Below are 23,104 nucleotides of genomic sequence, written 5' to 3'. Positions count from 1 at the left end.
GGAGGAAGTGGAACAGAGAGCCCTAAACTCCTATGAGGGAACAACGCCGAGCCATTGGTTCCGATATGTGGATGCCCCCTTGGGGATAATAAAGATTCTTGAACTTGAACTTAAAATTTTAATAGTTAAAATTATTATTTTTCGGCCCTGTGATGGACTTGCGACCGTCCAGGGTTTCCCCCACCTCTCACATAATGATGGCTGGATATAGGCACCAGTGACCCCCACAACTCAAAACGAGGCAGGCAAAAGATAATGTATGGATGGATTAATAGTTATTTTGCAATATTATTATATATTTTTTTAATGTCTCATTTATGGTAAATAATCTACACTATAGTGATATTGGATGTGCATAACTCCCTGCTTTCTATTATTCCCCCTCTCAATGTGCAATTAAACAAAAGTTTTATTTTCTGTCTGATTTCATAGAAAGATCACAATAATTGATTTGGAAGTTCAGATAAGGCCAGCTACTAACAACTTTTTCTCCTTATTTATTTGTATAATTCAGTCAAATATTTTATTTGCAAATTTATTGAAAATTTGATACAAAAATTGAACAGACTAGTCTTTTTTATTGTGGTCTTGAGTTTAAATATTCATTTACGTGTATGTTTTGATTATAGAGGGACCAAAGAACCGCACGTGACCCGCGTGCCTCAGATTGCGGCTCTGGGTTGATATCACGCACCCACAGCCGCCATTTCAGCCAGGTTATAAATGGTGTATAGCTAACTGTCAAAGAGGCACTACGCGCGCATATCAGCCTATCAAACTTCAAGTTCAGGCACCACGTGATTCTGAAACCCGGAAGAAAACAAAACTCGAACTTTCCCAAGTTCATGCTGTGTGTTGTTTCTCCTTTTGATTTCCGTTCAGTTAAAGTTTGTGAACAAAGATAAATAAGCGGTATGAGGTCGGCCATGCTGCATGTGTCGTTTCCGTTCATGTTGTGTGTGTTTCTGGCGAACACAAGCCTGTTCGGTCAAGTTGAAGTGGACTTGACTTACGAACATTATGCAGAAAAACGGGTCGAGTCCATGCCTGCGCTCTTTTCGATGCCGTTCAACTGTGTGGTTAATGCTGCTTACATCTTTCTGGGACTGTATTGGCTGTTTTGGACAGGTGTGGAGGAGACGGCGCAGAGCTGCTACCTGAGGCAGGTGTTCGCCCTCATGGCTCTCCTCTACGGCCCCGTGCAGTGGACGCGCCTGGCCACGCTGCGACGCGCCCCCGCCGTGCTCGATCAGTGGTTCACCTTGCCCATCTTCGCCTGGGTTCCGGTGTGGGTGGACTTCGTAGAGAGTGCGAAGTGGCGCGCGTCGCACGCGGCAAAGCTCGAGCTGTGCTCCGTCGTCAGCTACGGCCTCGCGCTAGCGCACGAGCGGGGCTTCGAGGTGGCGTTGGGTTGCCATGTTGCTTTAGCGGCGTACAAAGGACTTCGGGTGCAGCTGACCCGCGGCGACGGTCTCACTGGTGGGTACCTACTGCTGGCCCTGCTGTCCTGTGCCGGGTTCGTGGTGCTGAAGCTGCTGGACCACTGGCTGGCTCGGTTCTGGATGTTCCAGAGACTCACAGGACACTTCTGGTCCAAAGTGTGCGACGTGCTGCAGTTCCACTTCACCTTGTGTTTCCTCACAGCCATGACCCCGAGGGCACAGGCCAAGACTGCAGCACAGCAGGAGTAAGAAGCACTGATGAAAACCCCAGAGGCTCTTCTAGAATTAGAACACCTGTTGATAGTTACCTGGATTGGTTTTAATTTAGATAAAAGGGTTTTCATAAGGCCTTGTGTTGCAGCTCAAGAAATCAAATTTACTTCTGTGGTAACATTTGTGAGTCTTATGAATAGCCAATAAATATGTTGATTTTACAATGCACTATCATATAAACTCATTGATCTTCAATGAGCTTTAATTACATTTAGGATTAATACAAAAAATCCTAATATTCTAGTTCAATGAAGTGTTAAAGCATGTCATTCAAGCCTGATTCTTTTTAAATAAACAGATTTATCTTTTTAGTTATCTTTGCCACTTGTAAATTCATTTACTTAGCTTTTCTCCAATGATGCAAACATTTATCTTCTGTATGTAAAAACTGACGGTATGAAAGACCGAGGTGCAGAAGAAACTGCTCCGTTTGGCCCACATGACCAATAAACTAAATTATTCCAACTGCTTAGTTCCAAGGACAGCTGTTGAAAAAAAAATCACAAACTACTTAAACTGTGCATTGTAAGAATGAGAAGTTCAACCCTTCATCTGAAATGCTGGAAACTTTGACACTGCAGCAGAGTTCGATTTTCCCTTTTAAATACATGAACAGTCCTGGAACATTGGCAGGCCTGGTAAATGACTTGTTCAAAAATCCATGATGAATTATATCCAACTTAACATTTAAAATTGGCCACATTTACACAGAAAGGAATAAAAATATAATTACTACAACCTGCATAGAATTTTTTAATTTAGTAATTATATTCAAGTATTGATTGTCAAATTGTACTGTTGAGTTGAACATCACTTAGTGAAAATTTACACTTTTGCAAGATTATTGGACCTGAAATGAGCAAAAATGTTGAACTAGAGAAACTGCATTTCCTGCAAAAATGCAGTGTGAATTTATTGCTGAAAAACAGCTGAAGTAAGCACAAAAAAAACCTTGCTGAAATGGAAGAACAATCCTAAATTAGCAGAAGAAAGAACATAATTGCTTAATTTGGATTAAATTAGCAGAAATTGCCACCAAAAAAAAGGAAATTGGCACAAAAAAATAAAGCTGAAATTTGCAAAAACAAATACCGGTAACTGAAAAGGCCAAACAAAACTACCAGAAAGAGGTGGAAAGAGCTGAAATTAGCTATAAAAAAAAGTGGACTTAGTTGAAAAAGCTAAAATTAGCATAAAAACAGCTAAATAGTAGCTGAAATAGCAGAAACGCTGAAGCTTGCTGAAAGAAGCACAACAAGCTGAAACTAGCAGAAAGAAGTCAGAAGAAAGAAACAAAGGATCACAAAACATCTGAAAGTAGCTGATGTTTAAATTTGCACGAAGCTGAACCAGAACAGAATGAAAGGAGCAGTAAAAGGTTGTAAACACATCTAAAGATTTGAAGGATGTAAAATGAGCTCAGTTCTGAGAAAAATGGCAGAAAAGGCCAAATATTTCAAAAAGCTAAAGTTGCACCGATACCAAAAGTCATTGCAGGACTGTTCAGAACGTTTTGATCTATTTTTTTTAAATAGCTTGAAAACTGCGGCAAGAATTGCGCCGAAAAACGTACGGAGGAAAAATGGATCTCAACAGTGATCGCACTCATCTCTGCTGCTCTTGGAGAAATTGGTTTTATTGCAGCTTTGGCTCATAAAGAAACAAGAACGAAGACCATTCGTTTGTGAACGAATAGAAGTGAGACACAGCATGATCTCTTCTGCGCTAAAGAATAACCTGTCCTGGATCAGAGGGTTAAGAAAACACTGAAACTTTTGTCTAATCCTTACAGCTTTGTTTAAAAACATCTGTATAAAACTTGAAGGTTCTCCTTTAGGCAATCCACAACAAACACATTTCTAAACTTCTGAAAGAAAAAAAAACAACAGAAAAGGCATCCTGCTTTTATTTCGAGTCACCAAGTTTTGTCACTCTTATTAATTTATTTTTTAATAAGTTAGTGTTTTGAAAATGATGCAACTTTTGCATTGCTTGACCATAAACATCAGGTCTTAATGGGTGATTCCACATTTTACAGAATGCATCCATCAAGGTATTAAGCACTAGTTGTTTTGGGATATAAATTAAAAAAATTAACGTCTTTAGAGCATTAGAAGAAAAGTGCAACCTATAAAGGGTGCTGTGTAAAAAATAACACATCTCTGCTTCAGAGAGCAGCCATGATGAGCATCTTTTCTTCTTGAGCAGCCATAGACCAGTGGGTGAGAATAAACCTGCCTGTTCAGCTTTTGCTTCAACGCAGTGCGGCTGCGTTTATGACGACAAACACCAGAGTCTGTTCTTTTGCTCCGCTCAGTTCCCAAGCAGGAGGCAGGGACTTCCAGACTTGACTGATTTTCTTTCTTTATCACATTTTAAGTTCTAATCTGAAAACGTAGAGCAGAGATAAACTGACGTTAGAAAATTTTAATTCAAACAGATTTTTTTTTAATAAATGAAGTGTTTAAAATCCGACCTGCAGCTGAGTGTTAGCTAAACATTTTCTTTAGTTTGGAAAAGAAGCCTTCCTCCTCTTCTTTCTCCTCCTTTGACCCGGTCTTTCCACCAGAGTCTGATGTGGTGCTGCCCCCTGCTGGAGAAAACGTGCAGTTTTGGGACAACTACATGACTCGCGCTAAAACAAATCACAAAAGCATTTTTTATTTGAACCTCTGATGAGAAACATGTGCGACTGCTGCTGTTATTATTTTAGCCATGTCTTATTTGAATAAAAATCTTTCCAGCATTAATATTTGAGTAGATGCACATTAATACAACTTTGTCAACCGTTTCTCATTTTTCAGCCCCAAAAAAAAAAAAAAAAAAAATCACCCAAAAAAACTTGACGATCAAATAAAAGTGGTTTTAACTGTATGCATGTGTGCGCTTGTGATTTGTTGAGTAAATCTTTTCTCCTACCTGCTGAAGGACTGACACCGTTGACGGTACCCTGGACATCCGTTTCCTCTTCTGCATAACTCAGCAACGAAGAGCGCTGCCTTCGAGACAACTTCCTGCAGGAAGAAGAGACCACAAATAACAAAACTAACCGTTACACATGTAAAGCATGAGGTCCTTAAATGTAACTCACAACCCATTTGTGACAGTTGGCAACAAAGCCAAGACGAGTTCATGGTTTATCGTTTAAATTAAACAATTCCAAATCTAGTTTATAATAAATATTTCATTCTGGAATCTCTCTGATTAAGAATTAAATGATAAAACTAGAATTTTGCAAATGTAAACAATATCTGGGTGTGGCCTATACATAAAAAGACAAGTGAAAATTTGACAAGTGCAGAGTTGGCTGTGTGACAGCAATAAGAAACAGTGACGGTAGAATAAAAAGAGCAGAAGATGTGGGTCTTACGTTGGCACTTTAATCTTGATGTGAACATAATGATCCCCATAACTGAAGGTGTTCATCCTCCGAATACCTTTCCCCTGTAACCGGATCACCTGGTCAGCTTGACAGCCAGCAGGGATCTGAAAACACAGCAGAGGTGTCTAATCCGAAACTTTGTGGCAGGAAATCGATGAGATAAAAAAAATAATAATAAGTCCAACATAAACATGTAGGAATCAGATCCTAGAACATCAGGAACTTAGTTTATCCAGAAGCAAAAATAACAATTTAATGTAAAAAAAATAAATAAAAAGAAAAGAAATATTAGACTGAGGTGATAACTATTTTAATTTTTAAGGAAAATATTTCACTTTGAATACTTTAACGTGAATCAAAACCATGTAAAAATATTCACATTTAATAAATGAATAACAAACTCCACAGTGAATTCAACTAAAACCAAATCGGTTTAACTTGAAAACACTCAGGACTTTTAGGAACACTACATTAGATCCGTCCCTGACATACCGTATTTTTCGGCCTATAAGTCGCAGTTTTTTGCATAATTTACATGCCCTGCATCTTACAGGCCGAAGTGACATATTTATGGATTTTTTCCCATATTTATAAACCATTTTTTGGCTGAGGTATGACCGTTTCAATTCATTCTGACAGAAAAATAAATAAATAAATTTAAGCAGTACCACTTTCATCCATTAGATGGCAGCAGAGTAGTGATAGTATAAGGCATGCCCTTGTATCATGTAATAGGTAAATGTGGCTATAATGACAAATGATCATCCAATTATTGTTTTTCTTTTACATTTTATTGTTGGATGCAACTGGGACCCTGTGTACATAATTTCGTTCCACCACATGCACCACAAAAATCTCTGACTCTGAAATTCAAAAAAGTTAAAGACAAAAACAACTGGACTTTATTTATTATACTATACTTCATTGTTTTTTTTCTTGAACGTTTTAGAATTTACCATGTCCTGGATGACTGAGAATCTTCACCAGCTTTTAATGACTCAATCGGCCTGCCACAGTCTCCCCACCTTCATTCTGCTCTCTGCTTGGAACCGTCAAACCAGCTGCACTGCCCCGGTGAAATGCAGCTGATCTGACCATTAAAGTGCATTTATTAAGCAAATGTTAGACTGAGACACACCTTTACTATAATTTCAAGCAAACAAATAATTGTTTTTAAGAGTTAATCTTGTTAAATTCTTGTTAAAGTCCTCCCGTGCACGCTCCTGCGACCGCCATTTGGCAGCCTCTCGGTTTTTGGCACAACACCGGTCCACATTTCCGGGTTCAGCCCACATGTCAACGTTGTCGGTGGTGACGTGTAACAAACGCAACACGTCAGCGGTGACGCATAATAGATGCGACGTATACGGCAAAGCAACATATTTATGGATTTTTCCACTTTATTAGACAAATATGGACTGATGCGACTTATAGGGCGGAGTGACGTGTACGGCGGAAAATACGGTACTCACCGCAATACTGATGGTTTCATAGAGGCCCTGCGTTGTGGCTGTGCCTCCGAGGATGGCCTGAGCTACAGAGATGAAAGCATCAGAGTGGATGTCTGCTCCAGTACGTTTAAACACCGGGCTCGACTGGACCTGGAGGGTTTTAAAAAGCACATCAAAACTCATAAAAACATGTAAACTGGGGTAAGGCCGACAAATGAGCTCAAACTCTTATTTTTTACATGCAACATTGTTTTAGGTTATCACTTTTTAATAATCTAAATAAATGAATGGTAATATTGAGTATTGCTAAAAAAAAAGTCTACTGCTTGAGAACAAAAATCGTTTTTAAATACCAGAGATTTCTGTGAACTTTGATGCTTTGCTTTTTCTTTACACAGAACAACTCTTTGCATTTCTTTATTTGTAATTTATCTTGTTCAAACTTCAGTAATGAACCAAAACAAACAGAATACAAAGTAAAAAAAAAGTCTCAAAGCTCCCAAGAATCGGAGCAAACCTGCATCACCTGTTCAGTTCAGTAAGTGCTCTTATAGTTTGGCTCAGCAGGGTTTACACTGCTAATTTAATTTAATCTGGCCTCCAGCTCTAATGTTAAAAATCTTGGTGCTATTTTTGATCAGGACATGACTTTTATCCCCCACATTAAAAACGTTACTAGAACCTCCTTCTTCCAGCTGCGTAATATCAATAAAGTTAGAAACATCTTATCTAAAAATGATGCAGAAAAACTGGTCCATGCATTTGTCACATCTAGACTGGACTATTGTAATGGTTTGTTATCTGGGTGTTCAAAAACTTCTTTAAAATGTCTTCAGTTGATCCAAAATGTTGCTGCCAGAGTCTTAACTGGAGTTAGTGGGAGAGATCATATCTCTCCAGTTGTAGCTTCTCTCCATTGGCTCCCTGTCAAATCCAGAATAGAATTCCAAATCTTAATTCTAAACTACAAAGCTCTCAATAACCTAGTTCCATCTTATATTACAGCGCTTATGGTTCCATAGTTTCCTAACAGAGCACTTGGCTCTCAGACTGCAGGTTTACTGGTGGTTCCTATAGTTGACCAAAGCAGAATGGGAGGAAGATCTTTCAGTTCTCAGGCTCCTCTCTTAAAACTTCCAGTTTCTGTCCATGAGGCTGACACATTGTCCAGTTTTAAGACTTTCCTTTTTGATAAATCCTATAGTTAGGGTCAGCTTGTTATGCTGCTATAGGTTTAGACTACTAGAGGACAAATTGACCTAATTTCCTTAAATGATTTGCTAAAATTGAATAGTTTTCATTTGATACTATTTCTATCTTAACATGTGATTCTTGACCTGCCATTGTGTATCTGTTCCTCTCAAACCCAGCCGGTCCATGCAGATGGTCGCTTGTCCAGAGTCTGGTTCTGCTAAAGGTTTCTTCCTCATGAGGGAGTTTTTCCTTTCCACTGTCGCCTTCATGCTTGTTCAAGATGAGAGTTCTGCGATGGAGTTAAACTCAAAGTGGTCTGCTCCTCAGATAAATAATGTTAACTTATTATTTTTATATATGAATGTTAACGACCTCTGTTGTGACTTTGCGGCGGCGCTATATAAAAAAACTGAATTGAATTATTTTAATATGAGCAGAATGAATTCACTCTTGTATTTAATGCATCCTGATGTGATCAGATCGCCCAGGATGATCACCACTGCCAGGCGTGTTCAAGGTGTTAGACATGTCTTGATTTCACCTTTTCCTGCTCTGGTCACACTTTATTTGACAATAAAAACAGAATCTACTCAAGTTAAAGCTGGTGGTCTTAATGATTTGGTGAATTGGTGTTTAGGCTCCATGCATCCTCTCTTTATGTCCACCAGAATGAACCTAAATGATCAAAGCCCTCAAAGTAGAAACGATGCAAAAGTGCACTTCAATAACTTCAAAACAAAGCGGTTGCATTTGCAAACATGGAAAGAAGCATATTTTGTAATACTAAATAATTATTACTTATTAGCAGAGCATGAATAAAACCTTGAATAAAGTCAAACTGCTTGGAAAACTAAACTCACCCTAAAAGTTATAAGGATTTCTTTACTTCCTACTGGCATCCGTACCGTCTGACCGTTTTCTACACCTGGAAGAAAACAAAAGCATTTAGAATAAAAATAAGCTGCAGTGAGTTCACATCCATTTATGATTTAGCACAATGAAATACACAAAGAATCTCTGGACTTTGAGTTTTTTTGCACTAAAGCAGGTTTGTGAATGAGTTTGTGCAAATGTTCCACCCACCAGTAGGCACGGGCACAGTGACCGTCTTTTCATTCTTGGTCTTGCCCGATCCTCGACAAATAACGCAGTGACAGTTTATGATGGATCCTTTCCCACCACATCGCCGACACAAGGAGCGCATCATAAAAGGGCCCGTGTTGATGGACTCCTGTAGGAGACGACATGCTGGATGGGTGCTGCGTCGAGACAGATTGTACGGCACGATCCCGACGGAACAAACACAGCGACGGACCAGGAATACATTAACTGACTGTGACGCACCAGGTACGGTTCCGAATGAGCAATCGAGATGGTTAGAGGAAAAAAGAATGAGCGAATCTCTTTCAGTGTGCGGGAAAAGGAAAATCTAAGACGGGGTAGAAAACAGAGCTCAGCTCGTGGATCGGTGGATTGAATTTGAAAAGAGTAGGACAAAACGAATGGGGAAATTGTGATGGAGGTTCCAATGGCACTAAATTTGTTAAATGGTGTTAATTTGAGTTATTTTGTGTTTGGAGAGTAAATAATTTGGTTTTAAACTAGGGATGCACAATATTATCAGCATGGTATTGGATAATAATAGTGCTAAAGTTAAATATTGGACATTCCATCAAAATAACTCACTGACATAAAAGGCTTCTGTTTTAAGTTAATTTTTAATTTAAGGAACTGTCAAGCGTATCTATTAATGCACTTCTATTTATGTGCTTTTCACTTGTGAACAGGTTGAGTTTAGATTTGTGAAAAATGACAATTTTACACTGTTCGAGTGTTGTCAGAGTAAAAGCTATGAATAAATTTGAAATTAAACATAACCCAAGATGAAGTGTTACATCATTTTCAGTCCCCTTTTTGCCATCTGCATTTGGTAGCAGGTCAAATTAACAAAGACCGTGCAGAATAATCAAGTATTTTAATTCCACTTACCTCTTTGAAAGTAGGTCTATGAAAAAAATATCTGTATTGGTATCGGTTATCGGCCAAATATTGGCATATCGGATATCGGCCAAAAATCCAATATCATGCATCCGTAGTATAAAGTAATTTGAAGTTTGTCGAATTATTGATTTAGACAGCAACAGAACTTTATTCGTTTAGAAATTGTAGTTGATTTAAGATGCCTGTAAGAGAATTTAGTTGGGTGAAATAATTTGGGGTTAAACTAATGGAGGGTTTTGACAGTCAATTTACTGGTTTCTCAAAGAAGGCACACATTTTGCTCATTTAAAAGGTTTTCAACCTACTTATGCTGCTGCTACTATGCTCCAGTGCTTCTACTGTTGTTACATGGGAAAATTCTGCTACCGCTGTGAGAAGCACGAAAAGTAAAAATAAATGACAAGAGTACAGTTGAGTTGTTCCCTTGCATCCTTCACGAAAAGAACCAGGCCATCTATCAGGCCTGGGCAGGAGCCGATTCTTAAATTTATCAAGAACGTGACAATGAGCGAAAGGATTTAAGAGTGAAAGTGCAAGAAGAGATGGAAGACGGTAAAACAAGTTTAAAAAAAGATTGGTTAATTTAGCCGCGGCTAAAGGTTTGACACTCACCATTCCTGTGCCGTTGCAGTAGTGACAGTGAGACACTTTGGTGCCCGGCTCGTTGCCCTTTCCATCACATCTCGGGCAGACGTCATCAATGTTCACTCTCAGCTGCTTATTTGCACCTTTGGCTGCCTCGGAAAACGTCAGCTCCATCACATACTGAGAAATAAATTTACAATTTTACATTTATTATTCAAATACCTGTTAATTTTTCATTTGTTGTTTTATCTAAGGAAAGCAAAACGATGGTAAAATGTGCATATAATTTACAATGAACCGTGAGCTGGTGATGTAACTCCAGTGTGTTGCGTTACCTCAGGTCGTTGCTCAAACATGTTGTTGATGTTCCTAAAGTCTCCTGCAAACTCTCCAAAGATCTTCCTGAAAAGCTCCTCAGGGTCGATGGCACCCCCACCTGCCCTGTAGTACTGCTGGCCCGCCCCGGCACGGCTCGGGTCAAAACCTGCAGCTCCATACGTGTCATACTCTTTTCTTCTCACCTCATCACTCAGCACCTACGAAACACAAACAACCGAGCAGCGATATCTTGGAATTCAACGACAGATTCTCTGGCTACTCAACACATGTGTAAAGAGACGTTTCGTACCTCGTAGGCTTCAGCCAGTTTGGTAAACTTTTCTTTTGCCTCTGGGTCATCTGGGTTGGCATCTGGATGATATTCCTTTGCCAGCTGGATACAAGAAAAAGTGTTGGAATATAAGAAAATCTGAAACGCTGGATTGTTTTTTTTTTTTCAAAATCAAGATATTTGTCCATCAGTCTTTATCGTTTCACATAACATATGTTACTGGGACAGACGAACACTCATTAAGCACAGTAACATCAGACCTGATAGTAAGCCTTCTTGATTTCCTTCTGTGAGGCATTGCGGGAGACACCTAAAATTTCATACAGGTTCTGTTTGTTTGCCGCTCTGCAGCTGGAGTGGAAAGAGCGGCAGGTAATTTCATGCGGGCATCGCAGACCTGTGGAGGAAAATACATAAAAACAATATTCCAATGAAGCGTCACAAGTACTGTAATGCCTCACGTTAAATAAAATGATTCAACATTACATTGCTCTGCTGTAAGTTCTCAAAAAATAACCATTATACTGCACGTCACATAATTTCAGTGCAATTGCAGCCACTTAAAATGACACAAATTAATCATACAGTTGAAAAGAAGAGGTGTTCAATAACACACGCATCACGACAATTACCTTATTTTATTCAATACCATTTGGCGTATATCTTAGATCCTTGTATAATGTTTCTTTTATACTTTACATTTGCTATTTTGGGGTGCAACTGTAACTCTGAGTATATCATTTTGTCTCATGTACCACATGTGATGTGAATGACAATAAACTTGAACTAAAATAAAGTAAAACTAGCTATTTTAGTTTCTTATATTTAGTGCAAATCTGAAAATATGTTTTGCATAACCTATACATACCTTAATCCATCTCATAAAAATGCTTAAAAGATTATTAAAATCATTAGTAAAATGAATCTGAGACATTTACAAGTGATAAGCTTTGTTTTTTTATTATCTTATTGCATAAAAAAACCACAAGTATACATTTGCATCACAATAGTTCTATAAAATACTCAATAGTACCTTTTCCATGGCAGCTATTTCTGTTTCTGCTGCAGCACTTGTGTTCTCAGGCCATTAGCCCATTATCAGGAGCATTACAAGCAGAATTATTAATTCATTTACTGAGATGTTTGGGTTTGATGAGTCTGAGAACTAGTGGATATCCTAAATAATCCTCTCAATCATCCATGGAAATATTCATACGAGCATTTTTCTGCAGCCGCAGTGACATATCAGATAAAATCCCAAGTTTTTAAACACGATCCGTTTAAAATCGAAAGGAGAAATATTTGATGAAGTGTAGTTTGACCATGGTGACCCAAACGAGGTCAGGCTAGCAAGACAGCATCTACATCCGTCGTAAACCAAGGTTAGCCGACTTTACAACAAGAGTCACTTTTATCTACAAGCATGACAACACTTGGGTATGTCAACAGACTATAGAGTTTAGTTACATCAGAAGACAAGTTGTCCTGAAGATGTTTTGCTAACTGAAAAAAAAAATGTTTTGCTAGCTGCTAGTTAATATATCACCTGGGAGTCCTGTCAATGTCACCACATTTCTGCGGCTCCAGGAGCCCAGGCTGGCCGTTGTCCCTCCCCGGTGAGCCTGCCGGACGGTCGCCTGATGAACTCCTCCATGTCCGCTGGAAACAACAAGGAAACGGCTGCTAATACGGCCACAAGTTGCTAACAAGCGTGTACTGAGCCGGGTGGAAGAGCACGCCATTTCTGCGTCACTGCCGGCGCTCGTGGGAGTGCGCATGCGTCGGTGATAGGAAGGCGCCCGTATCACGTGACTCCTGGGGGCGCTGTTGCGTCATCTTATCTTGGCTTAAGAAGAAGAGTAAAAAACAACTGCAACCATATCTTTAACCGAATAATTTAACTGGTTCAATAAAGATATCAACCCACATCCTTAATCTTTCTGATAATACTGGAAATATGTTATCTTATGATAACTTTATGTCTGTCCATGGTTTTCCTATTCCTTTCAGAGAATTTAATATAACCAAAGCTATCCCCAAAGAGTTAATTCAGCTTGTTAAAAGTCATATGTGTTACAGTGAATTTACGAACACTCTACCCACGCTCTCACTGGAAGGAATTCAAGTAACAGATAAAAAAATGTAACAACTGACACATACGCCAGTGCTTTCATAAGAAAAAATATGTGGTACCCAGAGGTAAATTGTATTGGAGAGCTCAAATTGATGGCATAAATTGGAGAAGGGCCTGGCTCTTACCCCACAAATTCTGTATTTCTAACAAAACCAAAGAAGTACACTTTAAAATGTGACATAATATATATATAAATATATCCCGTGAACTGTATCATTGCTAAATTCACAGATATTAATGACTCTTGTACTTCTTGTAAAACAAACTTAGAAACGACACTGCATTTATTTTTTAGTTTTTCCAACTCTTCTGGGAGGCGTTCCCAGGCCAACTGAGAGACTTATAGTCTCTCCAGCGTGTCTTTAAATCTCCAAAATGTTATTTGCTACTACTGTAACTCTGAAAATTGTAAATTTGAACATACAGTATACTTAATTTTATCATTTTATATGCAAAATTTTTCATCCACAACCAAAAATTTGCAAACTCGTTACCAAATTTTATTAATTTTCAGTCAGAACTAAAATATCTGATTGATTCCCTTAAATTGATTAATAATAAAAAAGCTAATTTGTTTCTTTCTAATGACAAATTATATTTTCCCAAATCCTCTGACTAAATTTCAATTTTTTTTCCATTTTCTGTTTTGTTATTCTTCATCCTTTTCTTTCCAGTCTGTTCTTAAATAGTATATCTGATTATCTTGTATCATTTGTACTTGTTTTACAACGAACTCAGTTCACAAGTCTTGTCACTGTTTTAGAGGTGCTGTTCGTTAATTTCAATACCTGGTTGTTTTGTATACTGTGTTCAATAAAGTTTTTTAAAAAAGAGTAAAAACAGCTGCAGCTCTAAGTTAATATTTAAACCAAACTGTTTCTGATGACTTATTGGTCCTCATGTTTATAAAAATTAGCATGTGATCACTATCATCCACCTAAATTTATCTTCCTCTGTGCTTTTCTGCCCATAATGGTTGCACAGCTCGCTAATCAATTGACTGTTGATTACAAAAAACACGAATTACTGTATAAATTACTACACGTTTTAATGTGTTGCATGAGTGCTATTGTGTTTTGAATGTTATTTCAGTGTTGAGCTTGTGGGCCACATCAAGAGTAAATTGTTTTTACTGTTCTAAACATGTCTTAATTTCAAGAAACGGAGGACGTCAGCCAACAAATTAGGACAGTTGTGTCTTTGTAAACTTGCTTGAATAAAAAACATTTTTTGTCGTAATTGTTACATATTACTTAAATTTACGTCTGCTGGAAACGGAGCGTGCATCTATATGATTACATTTTACAACAGCAAACAACTGTCTGCTTCATTCTTGGAAAACTCTTTTGTAGAACGTGAGTGCTTGATATAAAACAGACACCTTAAATTATAATTGAAAACAATATTTTGCATTGCATCTAAATAACACCTTTAATTTAACAGATCAGACACACAATGTCTTTATCATGTCTTTGTTAAGCACCTGTTAAGTTCTTAACAACACCTTTACTCAATCCCAGATAAAATAACACTCACAGCACAATAAACTAACAGAACTCACACAGTAAATTCAAATGTGTACTTACTTTACTTTACTTTACTTTACTTTACTTTACTTACTTTACTTACTTTACTGGATTGAAGTCAATGTGCAGTCGATGCTTTTCCTGTTTTGTGCGTTCCAGAAACAAGAGGCACAAACTCTTCAGGGATACCCATCTTTGCATAAAAGTGTATTTTTTATGTTGTTGTTAAAGACTTTTCTCTGTTTTTTTATTTGTATTTTTTAAATTGTTTATTTATTGGGGGCGGGGTGTGTAGCTTTTATAATAATTTCAGTTGTGGTATTTAACACAATAGATATACATCCTTAATAAACTGTTGTCAACAGGCTGTGTTGTTTCTTTATATTTCTGGTCATACTTAGGTAGCTCATTTATGGAGCAAGTACAATGTGCACGAAAATATTATGAGCTTCCTATATGATTCTTATATAAGCCTTTAATAGAATTGGGCAGCTTATTGAAGAAATGCATTTAGTTTTGACATTGTTTATTAAAATATAGACTTGACCTGCACATATCTTTGAGATGAAAATAAAGAAAAATCTTATATTTAAAATAATTTTGTAAAAACTGGCTTTATTGTATTAGCCACATTGAGACAGCAGGTGGCGGTACTGAGCTGGAAAACACTGATATGTGGCTTCATTTACCCCACAAATAAGACTTCTTTCATTAAAAGTTTTATATTTTACATTAAAATAAACTGATTAAAAACATATAAAAAAACACATCAACAACTTTAGCATTATAACACAAAAAGTTTAGATTTTCATCAAAAAGGCATTAGAGTGATAAAAGTTTTTTTTTTTTTAATCCAATTGATTTATGTAATTACTTATGTTTATGTGTATTTGTTTAAACAGGGTGAGTTGAATTTCTAAGGAATCCCTTCTTCACAACTGGATTTATTTACCAGGCTGTCAACTGATGTGGCAGCCAAAAACTGAGGTGAACATCCATGACTGACATATTTAATGTTAGATCTGAAATTCTACACGGAGAATGTGATGAACGGATGTCAGTTCATGGGACTCGATGAAAGCAGAGCTCATTCAGTCCCCCCTCCTTCTTTCCTCTCATCTCAGTCTCTCATTCCCGGCCATCTCCAAGGCGACCTGCTAAACAGCATCCCAGCTGTGCGAGTTTGTGTGGAATGTGGACCAGACCAGAGCTGGCATGTGGAGTGCAGCAATACATAATATCTCAAAGAAAAAAGTCTTATCTTTGCCAAAGATGCTTCAATTTTTGTTCCTGTTAAATGACACAAACAGCTCACGTTGGCCTGTAAATTCAGTGTGAGTTCTTGTGAGTTACAGCTCGAACATGATGAATATAGTCTGCAGTTTTGAGGTATTTAATTGAATGAAAAGTTTGAACCACTGCAGATTTTTTCTTTTTTTTTGCTAGTTAATGATTTTCAATCTGTCCACATGGAGAGTCTGAGGTCTATTCAGTTAAAAAGTAAGAGTTTGGGCAGAGGTGTTGCTCTTTACACAACACTTCCCCCTCTGTCTCATGAACATACACAGAAAAACAAAGGGTGTTTATTGCTGTGGTTGTAATTAATGTGTTGAGGCCGTGAACGATGATAAAATAGCTTCATACATCAGACTGGCTGTCATCAACGAGCACGATTACCTCACCCCAGGGGTCAAAGCACAGACACATGAAAGAAACGAGCAAAACCGAGACAGATCTCAGGTAGAAACTATTGTTCAAACGATGAAACAAATAGAACCATCCATCATCTTTACCTGCTTCTTCCTTTTCAGGTCGTGGAGGTCACTGGTGCCCAATGTCCAGCAGTCACTGTGCGATAGGCGGGGGACACCCTGGACAGGTCGCAAGTCCAAAGACAAATTGACCCATACTGTGTTTTTATATTTTGCCCTATGAAACTGAATTAACATGCAATTAAATATGTTGTACAAATGGAGCCATACAACATATGTAATTACATGTTAATTCAGTTTCATTGGGCAAAATATAAAAATGCAAACATTTTCAATAACTGGAGAGCAGAAAACATGTGAAAGAGAAGCTTAAAAATCTAGATTATAGTCAAATTTAAATCTGTGAAGCAGACTCAAAGTGCACACAAGGGTGAAAACAATAGTTTTACAGTATTATACGAAAGACTTCTTTTAATCTCGTGTTTCCTTTTCTTTCTTCCAAGAAGACTTGTTGTTCTTTTAAATTGTCTTGGTTGCAGGTTCTTCAAGCTTTCTAAAGGCCTTTCAAAGCGCTTCTTTGTACTTTTTTGTCGATGTCTTTTGTTATTTTCAATCTAACCATTTTCAGGCATGTTTCTGTTGTTTAAGACACTAACTCTGAGCTATGAATCAGGTTTAAAAAGGCGCCTAAAGTGAGTTTAAATTGTGTCGAAACACAATAATTTGGGAACCAATATTCAGTTGGCACTTTGAACAGTTTGTGTTTCTAGTTAGTTTTTTTTTTTTTTGGTTGTTGTTGTTTATATACACACACACAAAGACAGAATTTGGTCCCATTTTTTTGAAGTGAAAATAAAATGATAACAGTTTTACACAAAAATGGTAGTTTAGCACCAAAAGACCATTTCTAAAAAGCAAAGACCTGAAAACTTGTGATACAGCGGACAATCAGCTATGATGAGTCTCCTGTGTTATGTCTTTGCAGATTTGTTTTCCCTGTTTCTTAAAGACGTGATTTTTAGATAATATTAAATATGCTGTAGATTTTTTTTTAAAGAGTCAACACTTTTTATTTACCCTCTATGTCACAATTGGCTGGTGCTGGTGAACCCAGTGGTGCAGGCAAACCGGCAAAGATTCAAGATGATTATATACAAATAAAGAATTTATTAACAACACAAAAAAGCTGACAGGGCAACAAAAACAAACATAGAATGATCAGTGGGTACTCACGATACAGACAGGTCATCACCAGTCAACAGAAGACAATGCCAGGACAAGGACTAACACAGAGACCCAGACTTATTTATATACAGGAAACACCAATTAGACAAAGTGATGGCTCCTGTGAGTAATCACAGATGCCAGCGAAAGAGACAAGGAGTGCAATACATAAACACGACATAAGATGGGGCTAGATACTGAAGAAACACAAACCCTATAAAGATAGAAACAGAGGATCAGGGGAACGCAGACTTAAACACAACACCAGGGACAACACCACAACTCCTACACTCTACTTCTAAACTTTCCTTATGTGTTTAAATGCATATATCTCAAAGTGGTCAGAAAATGAATGGAAAAGTAGCCAGAAGTACAAATAAAAACTTTGAAGAACACTCACACACCTGAAGAAGCACAGACCACAGTATGGCTATATACTTCTCAAAAGGATTGGTTGAATTCTATAAAATATTTGTTGTTTCTGGGACTCCTATATTTTTTCTTTAAAAAAAACTTAACTGAACATCCTTGATGAAATAAAAGTTTGACAATGTTTGCAGTTTCCCAAAGTGATAAAGATTTTATCAATAAGGATTCATAGAGACAAATATGGGGACAAAAGTTTTTGTCAGAGGTCTGTATCAATAATTCTATATTTCACCTAGCTTTCTATTAACAACCATGGTTTGTGGTAAATTAACATTTTAGACTTTAATCTAATGACGAGACATAAAACACTGATGATAAGGTCTAGTTAAGTTAATTAATGTAATTTATATGGATTTTTTTCACTTTTTGTAGTGAAAGATCATGTTGTTTTCCATCCCGCGAGGACCATCCCGTCCCCCACAGCCTCTGTGACATTTTCTCATTACGAACAAGCATCAGAGCCAGAAAGAGTGCTTGCTTTTCTTCTTTTAAATAGACTGTGGCCGTTTTGTGTTATGCATCTTCATTCATGTGACAACAACAAGTCCTCTCACAGGCAGTGAACATCATACATTCAGCTTTTAGAAATACGCAGCCACTGGTTTCGCTTTAGGGCAGAGCGCACATCAACAGTGAGAGGGAGCAAATGTCAAAGCACATCCAGTGTGACACTCCACACTCCTCTCTGTTGTGGAGATGATCAGACTGTTGTAGCTACGGACTTCTTCTGTATCACCAAATTGCCTCTCCGGGAAGCTGTCTTCATGTGTGCATCTACTTCTGCAAAGTCAATAAGCGATTCCGAGCAGAGTTATAACGTAAAAACACTGACCTGTGTTTGTGTGTGGCACTGCATGTTTTACCCTCAACACTGCAAAGTATGTTTGTATAGTAGTTTTCGGAGAAATGGCGATCTGTCTGTCAACATTAGATTGAATTACTCCATCCCTCTGGCTGCATGTATGTGGTCTGTCTCATCTTCATTAGATACTGTAACTCATCCGCTAATATGAAATCATCTCCCTGTGGGATTACTTGGATTACATGCTTAATAAGATTACTTTAACTTAGTTTCCTGAGCCCAGCATATTACGCTGATCAAACAGTGATGACCTCATGTAATGAACCATAAAGAATAATGACATCAGGATTTAAAAAAAAAAAAAAAAAAAGTTGATTAAAAATATGTTGTTTCTGTTTCCTGTGAAAAAAATTCTTATGTGAAATAAAAACACTCTCAAAGAACTGAATATGTTGTGTTGTTTAATTTGACCATAAAGTTTGTTACTAATTGTATCTATGTATAAACACATGTTCTTTCAGCCGCTCCCTTCTTAAAGGGTTGCCACAGCGAGCAAACTCATGCAAAAGATTTGGCAATTATTTTAGACTGGCTGATTTTCCTGATGCAACTTGATCTCTAACCCACAGCCTTAGTATTTGTATAAGTATGTACATGTATAGTATAGTATTTGTATAAGTATGTACATGTATAGTATAGAGTTGAATCAAGTAGTCTATTAGAGGAGGTTCGTGATTTTTTTTTTTTTTGTTACTGCAGATTCCCACCATGGCGAACCCGCTGAAGTGGTTGGCCAGCAATCAAGACAGATTTCCCCGTTTGGCAAAACTCAGCAGAAGTTAGCTGTTCTGGTAACCAGTACTCCCAGCGAGAGAATTTTCTCTTTTGATGGAAATGCCATTACACGAAAACAGGCAAGCCTTCATCCTGCTCATGTTGATGCTCTTGTTTTCTTACACGTAAACCAGGATCGAAAACCAAAAACTGTAAATGAGGAGATTATTGACAGTGAATGAAAATGATTTAATCCACTGGTGGATTAAATAAAATAAAAATAAAAACAGGGAGGCGGGCGGGGAATCCACCACCGCCCACCTCCCTGTTTTTAGATTTGTTTTTTACTTGCTGCACGTTGCTTTCACTTTTGCAGCTTAATAATAGTTTTGGTTTTCCTGTGACTTATTTGCAGTATGATAAATGGTAGCAGCATAAATATATGCTCCCGATGTTTTGACGTTCTTTTTTATTGTAAATAATAAATTACATTTTTTGCAAATATGATATAGCGTCTTGAGTTCTTATACGTCACAGTGTAGTCGACGTCGACTCGACTTTTATCATGTTGAGGTCGACTTTAAAAAAATATGACGTATATGGTAGTAGATTATCACAGTCCTCCTGTGGATGTGTGTTGACAAACTTTTCTTCACAGAAACACATTAGGTTTTCTAATTCATAAATGTTGTTCTTTTTGAAAACACACTTGCTCTATTTTTTAATCCTTTTGCTAGCTTTAACTATTAGGTAACATTTTGATGCTTTGACATTTTTTACTACCTTTAGCTTTAAACTAGCACTTTGCTACTTTTAGTTCTGTTATTTTCAAATTTTAGCTAGCATTTTCCTGTTTAGCTCATACTTTAATCCATTTATCTATTTGCAATCATTTTTTATCTTCTTTCATCTAGCCTTTTGTTATTTTTATCTTTCTATATGTCATTGTTTTTTTAGCTTGCATTTTGCTTAATGTAGCCTTTAGCTACTATTCTGCTTCATAGCTCTCAACTTCTTCAGCAAATGTCTTTGTCTAGTTGTTTAACACTCAGCATCCACACTGCTTTTTAGCAGAAAACACAATTTCTGGTGTTTAAATCCATTTTAACTTTATTTTTTCTTGTTTTCAGATTTGTTGCTCTGTCACTGCTGCCTCATATCCCTCTTCAAATCTAAGCTTTAAAACTCTTTAAATGGCCTTCTGAGAATTTGTGGTGGATCACTCAGTTTTTTTTTTATTTGTTATTTTATACTTTGGTTAGCCATCTGGTGTCTACACAAAAAAGCATTTATCATTGACTTGAAGAGTTTTTTTATTAGGTTAAACTTTATGTGTTTCAGTATATTTTCTGTATGATGCATTTCAGTGCTTGTTTATGTGTTGAAGTAATGCATGGCATATCAAACCATGTGCCAGTCTGAACAAGGCCACCCACTCAGAATGCACTGGGCTGTTCCCAGTCCTCCTTCACATGAACCCGGCTGAAGATATTTTGGTTAGTTTGGGTTGTTCCATCCAGACTCTGGGAACAAACTGTACCTCCACCAATGAACTAATGAACTATGTTCTCGAGCTTTTTGCAGACCATGTATCTTACTTCATTCTTCTTCTTCTTCTTCTTTCAGCTGTTTCCTCAGTGAGTCATCCTCCTCCATTTCACTCTGTCCTCTGCATCCTCTGTCCTCACTCCAACTACCTCCATGTCCTCTCTAACTGCATCCATATATCTCCTCTTTGGCCTTCCTCTTCATCTTTTTCCTGGCAGCTGCATTTCTAACATCTTTCTACCAATATACCCACAGTCCCTCCTCTTGAAATGTCCAAACCATCTCAGTCTGGCCTCTCTTAACTTTATCTCCCAGTTGTTCAACGTGTGCTGTACCTCTGATTATCTCATTCCTAATCTTATGCATCCTTGTCACTCCTAAGGAGAACCTCAACATCTTCATTTCTACAACTTCCAGTTCTTTCTCCTGTTTTTTTGTCAATGCCGCTGTCTCCAGACCATACAACATAGCTGGTCTCACCACTGTCTTGTAAACTTTTCCTTTGATCTTTGATGACACCCTTTTGTCGTGAATCACTCCTGAAACTTTTCTCCATCCACTCTATCCTGTCTGGTTCTCTTTTTCACCTCTTTACCACATTCCCCATTTTCCTGGACAGTGGACCCCAAGTACTTGAAGTCCTGCACCTTTGTGACCTCTGCTCCTTGTAGCCTCACCAGAGCGAGCAAACAAGAACAGAATCGAGCCTTGATGCAATCCCACCTCCACCTGTCACTTCTACAGCACATCTCACCACTGTCCTGCCGTCCTCATACATGTTTTGTACCACCGGTATTTCGCTGACACTCCAGATTTCCTCATACAATAGTACACCTCCTCCCTCGGCACCCTGTCGACTTTTTCTAAATCTGCAAAGACACAATAGAGTTCTTTCTGACCCTCTCTGTGCTTCTCCACTTCATTCAAAACCTAAAATGTTAAATTTAGAAATATACCATGATACATATTTTACAACTTGATGCTTACTTTTTGTTTCTGGCAACTGCAGCAAAATTCCTCTGTTGATTTTGAATAAAAAAAAGACCATGATATGAAAAAAATCCTCAATGTTTCTAGCTTTCTGTTTTTCACAGATTTTATTGCATACAGTGCATTTTTGTATGTGCTAGACTCAAAAGCATTACTGTTGTGAAAAGTTTTCTGAACAAAGCCCCAGTTGGTTTGACTTACCTTAACTTGAGGCCATGCCACTACTACAGTTATGTGAGGGTTAAGATAAGATAAGATAAGATAAGAAAAGAAAGAACTTTATTGATCCAGCAGGAAATTCTTGTGCCAAAGTTTCAGTACAAAGGAACATACGCAAGGAATCACACAAGATATAAAAAATAACAGAAAATATAAAAATACCAGCAATTAAGTTCTGAAACAGGTCAAGTGCAGACAGAAACATTAAAGTATTTATTGTGGTGCAGGATTAATTTTATTGTCCTATGTGTAGAAAGAGGGAGGAGTTGAAAAGTTTGATAGCCACAGGGAGGAAGGACTTCCTGTGTTGTTTTGTGGAGCACCTCTTTGGTCTCAGCCTACGAATGAAGATTCTGCAGTAAGAGTCCAGTGTGTCATGCAGGGGGTGTGAGGTGTTGTTCAGGATCTTGAGCAGTTTCCTCAGCATCATCTGCTCAGACACCTCTGTCAGAGACTGCAGGTCCACTCCCAGAACTGAGCCAGCTCGCTTGATGAGTTCATCGAGTCTGTTGGCATCAGCTTTCTTCATCCTGTTGCCCCAGCACACCAAAGCATAGAAGAAGACGCTGGAGACCACCGAGTGGTAAAACATCTGCAGCATGGTCCTGCAGACGTTAAAGGACCTGAGTTTCCTCAGAAGGAAAATGTGACTCTGGCCTTTCTTGTATATTGGTGTTTGGTGTTAGCTGTCCAGTCCAGTTTATTGTCTAGGTGGACTCCCAGGTACTTGTAGCAGTCCACAGTGTCCACATTAGTACCCTTGATGTTGACAGGGGTTTGGGGGGTTCGGGGTGGGGTGTGTGTGTGT

At 37.9% G+C, this 23,104-nt stretch overlaps 2 protein-coding genes across 3 annotated transcripts; one reads left to right on the top strand and one right to left on the bottom strand.

Annotated features, from left to right (window-relative positions):
* Positions 1-811: 811 nt before the first annotated feature.
* On the top strand, positions 812-1,713 carry tmem187 (transmembrane protein 187). The gene has a single exon (XM_037690362.1). It carries the CDS (start codon positions 915-917, stop codon positions 1,689-1,691), a length of 777 nt encoding a protein of 258 aa, XP_037546290.1. The 5' UTR covers positions 812-914; the 3' UTR covers positions 1,692-1,713.
* Positions 1,714-3,786: 2,073 nt separating this feature from the next.
* LOC119422949 (dnaJ homolog subfamily A member 3, mitochondrial) lies at positions 3,787-12,699 on the bottom strand. Of its 2 annotated transcripts, none has more exons than XM_037690360.1 (12): positions 12,485-12,699; positions 11,199-11,335; positions 10,957-11,040; positions 10,664-10,864; positions 10,356-10,508; positions 8,826-8,973; positions 8,603-8,667; positions 6,570-6,698; positions 5,086-5,201; positions 4,635-4,729; positions 4,192-4,308; positions 3,787-4,102 (listed from the first exon to the last, which is right to left on the bottom strand). In XM_037690360.1, exons 1-11 carry the CDS (start codon positions 12,678-12,680, stop codon positions 4,205-4,207), a joined length of 1,428 nt encoding a protein of 475 aa, XP_037546288.1. In that variant the 5' UTR covers positions 12,681-12,699; the 3' UTR covers positions 3,787-4,102; positions 4,192-4,204. The 2 variants fall into 2 exon arrangements, with proteins under 2 accessions (XP_037546288.1, XP_037546289.1); XM_037690361.1 differs by having other exon boundaries at positions 4,192-4,305.
* Positions 12,700-23,104: the final 10,405 nt, after the last annotated feature.

Source organism: Nematolebias whitei, chromosome 16 (assembly GCF_014905685.2).
Source record: "Nematolebias whitei isolate Nwh7 chromosome 16, NemWhi1, whole genome shotgun sequence".
Lineage (NCBI taxonomy): Eukaryota > Metazoa > Chordata > Actinopteri > Cyprinodontiformes > Rivulidae > Nematolebias > Nematolebias whitei.
This window is presented reverse-complemented; position numbering and strand designations above follow the sequence as displayed.

Coding starts and splice junctions, on each gene's coding strand:
- tmem187 (XM_037690362.1), top strand. CDS start 915: ATGAGGTCGGCCATGCTGCATGTGTCGTTTCCGTTCATGTTGTGTGTG.
- LOC119422949 (XM_037690360.1), bottom strand. CDS start 12,680: ATGGCGTGCTCTTCCACCCGGCTCAGTACACGCTTGTTAGCAACTTGT. Junction 8,974..10,355: donor ACTGCAACGGCACAGGAATG/GTGAGTGTCAAA, acceptor CGTCTCCTACAG/GAGTCCATCAACACGGGCCC. Junction 4,730..5,085: donor ATCAAGATTAAAGTGCCAAC/GTAAGACCCACA, acceptor TTCTTCCTGCAG/GAAGTTGTCTCGAAGGCAGC.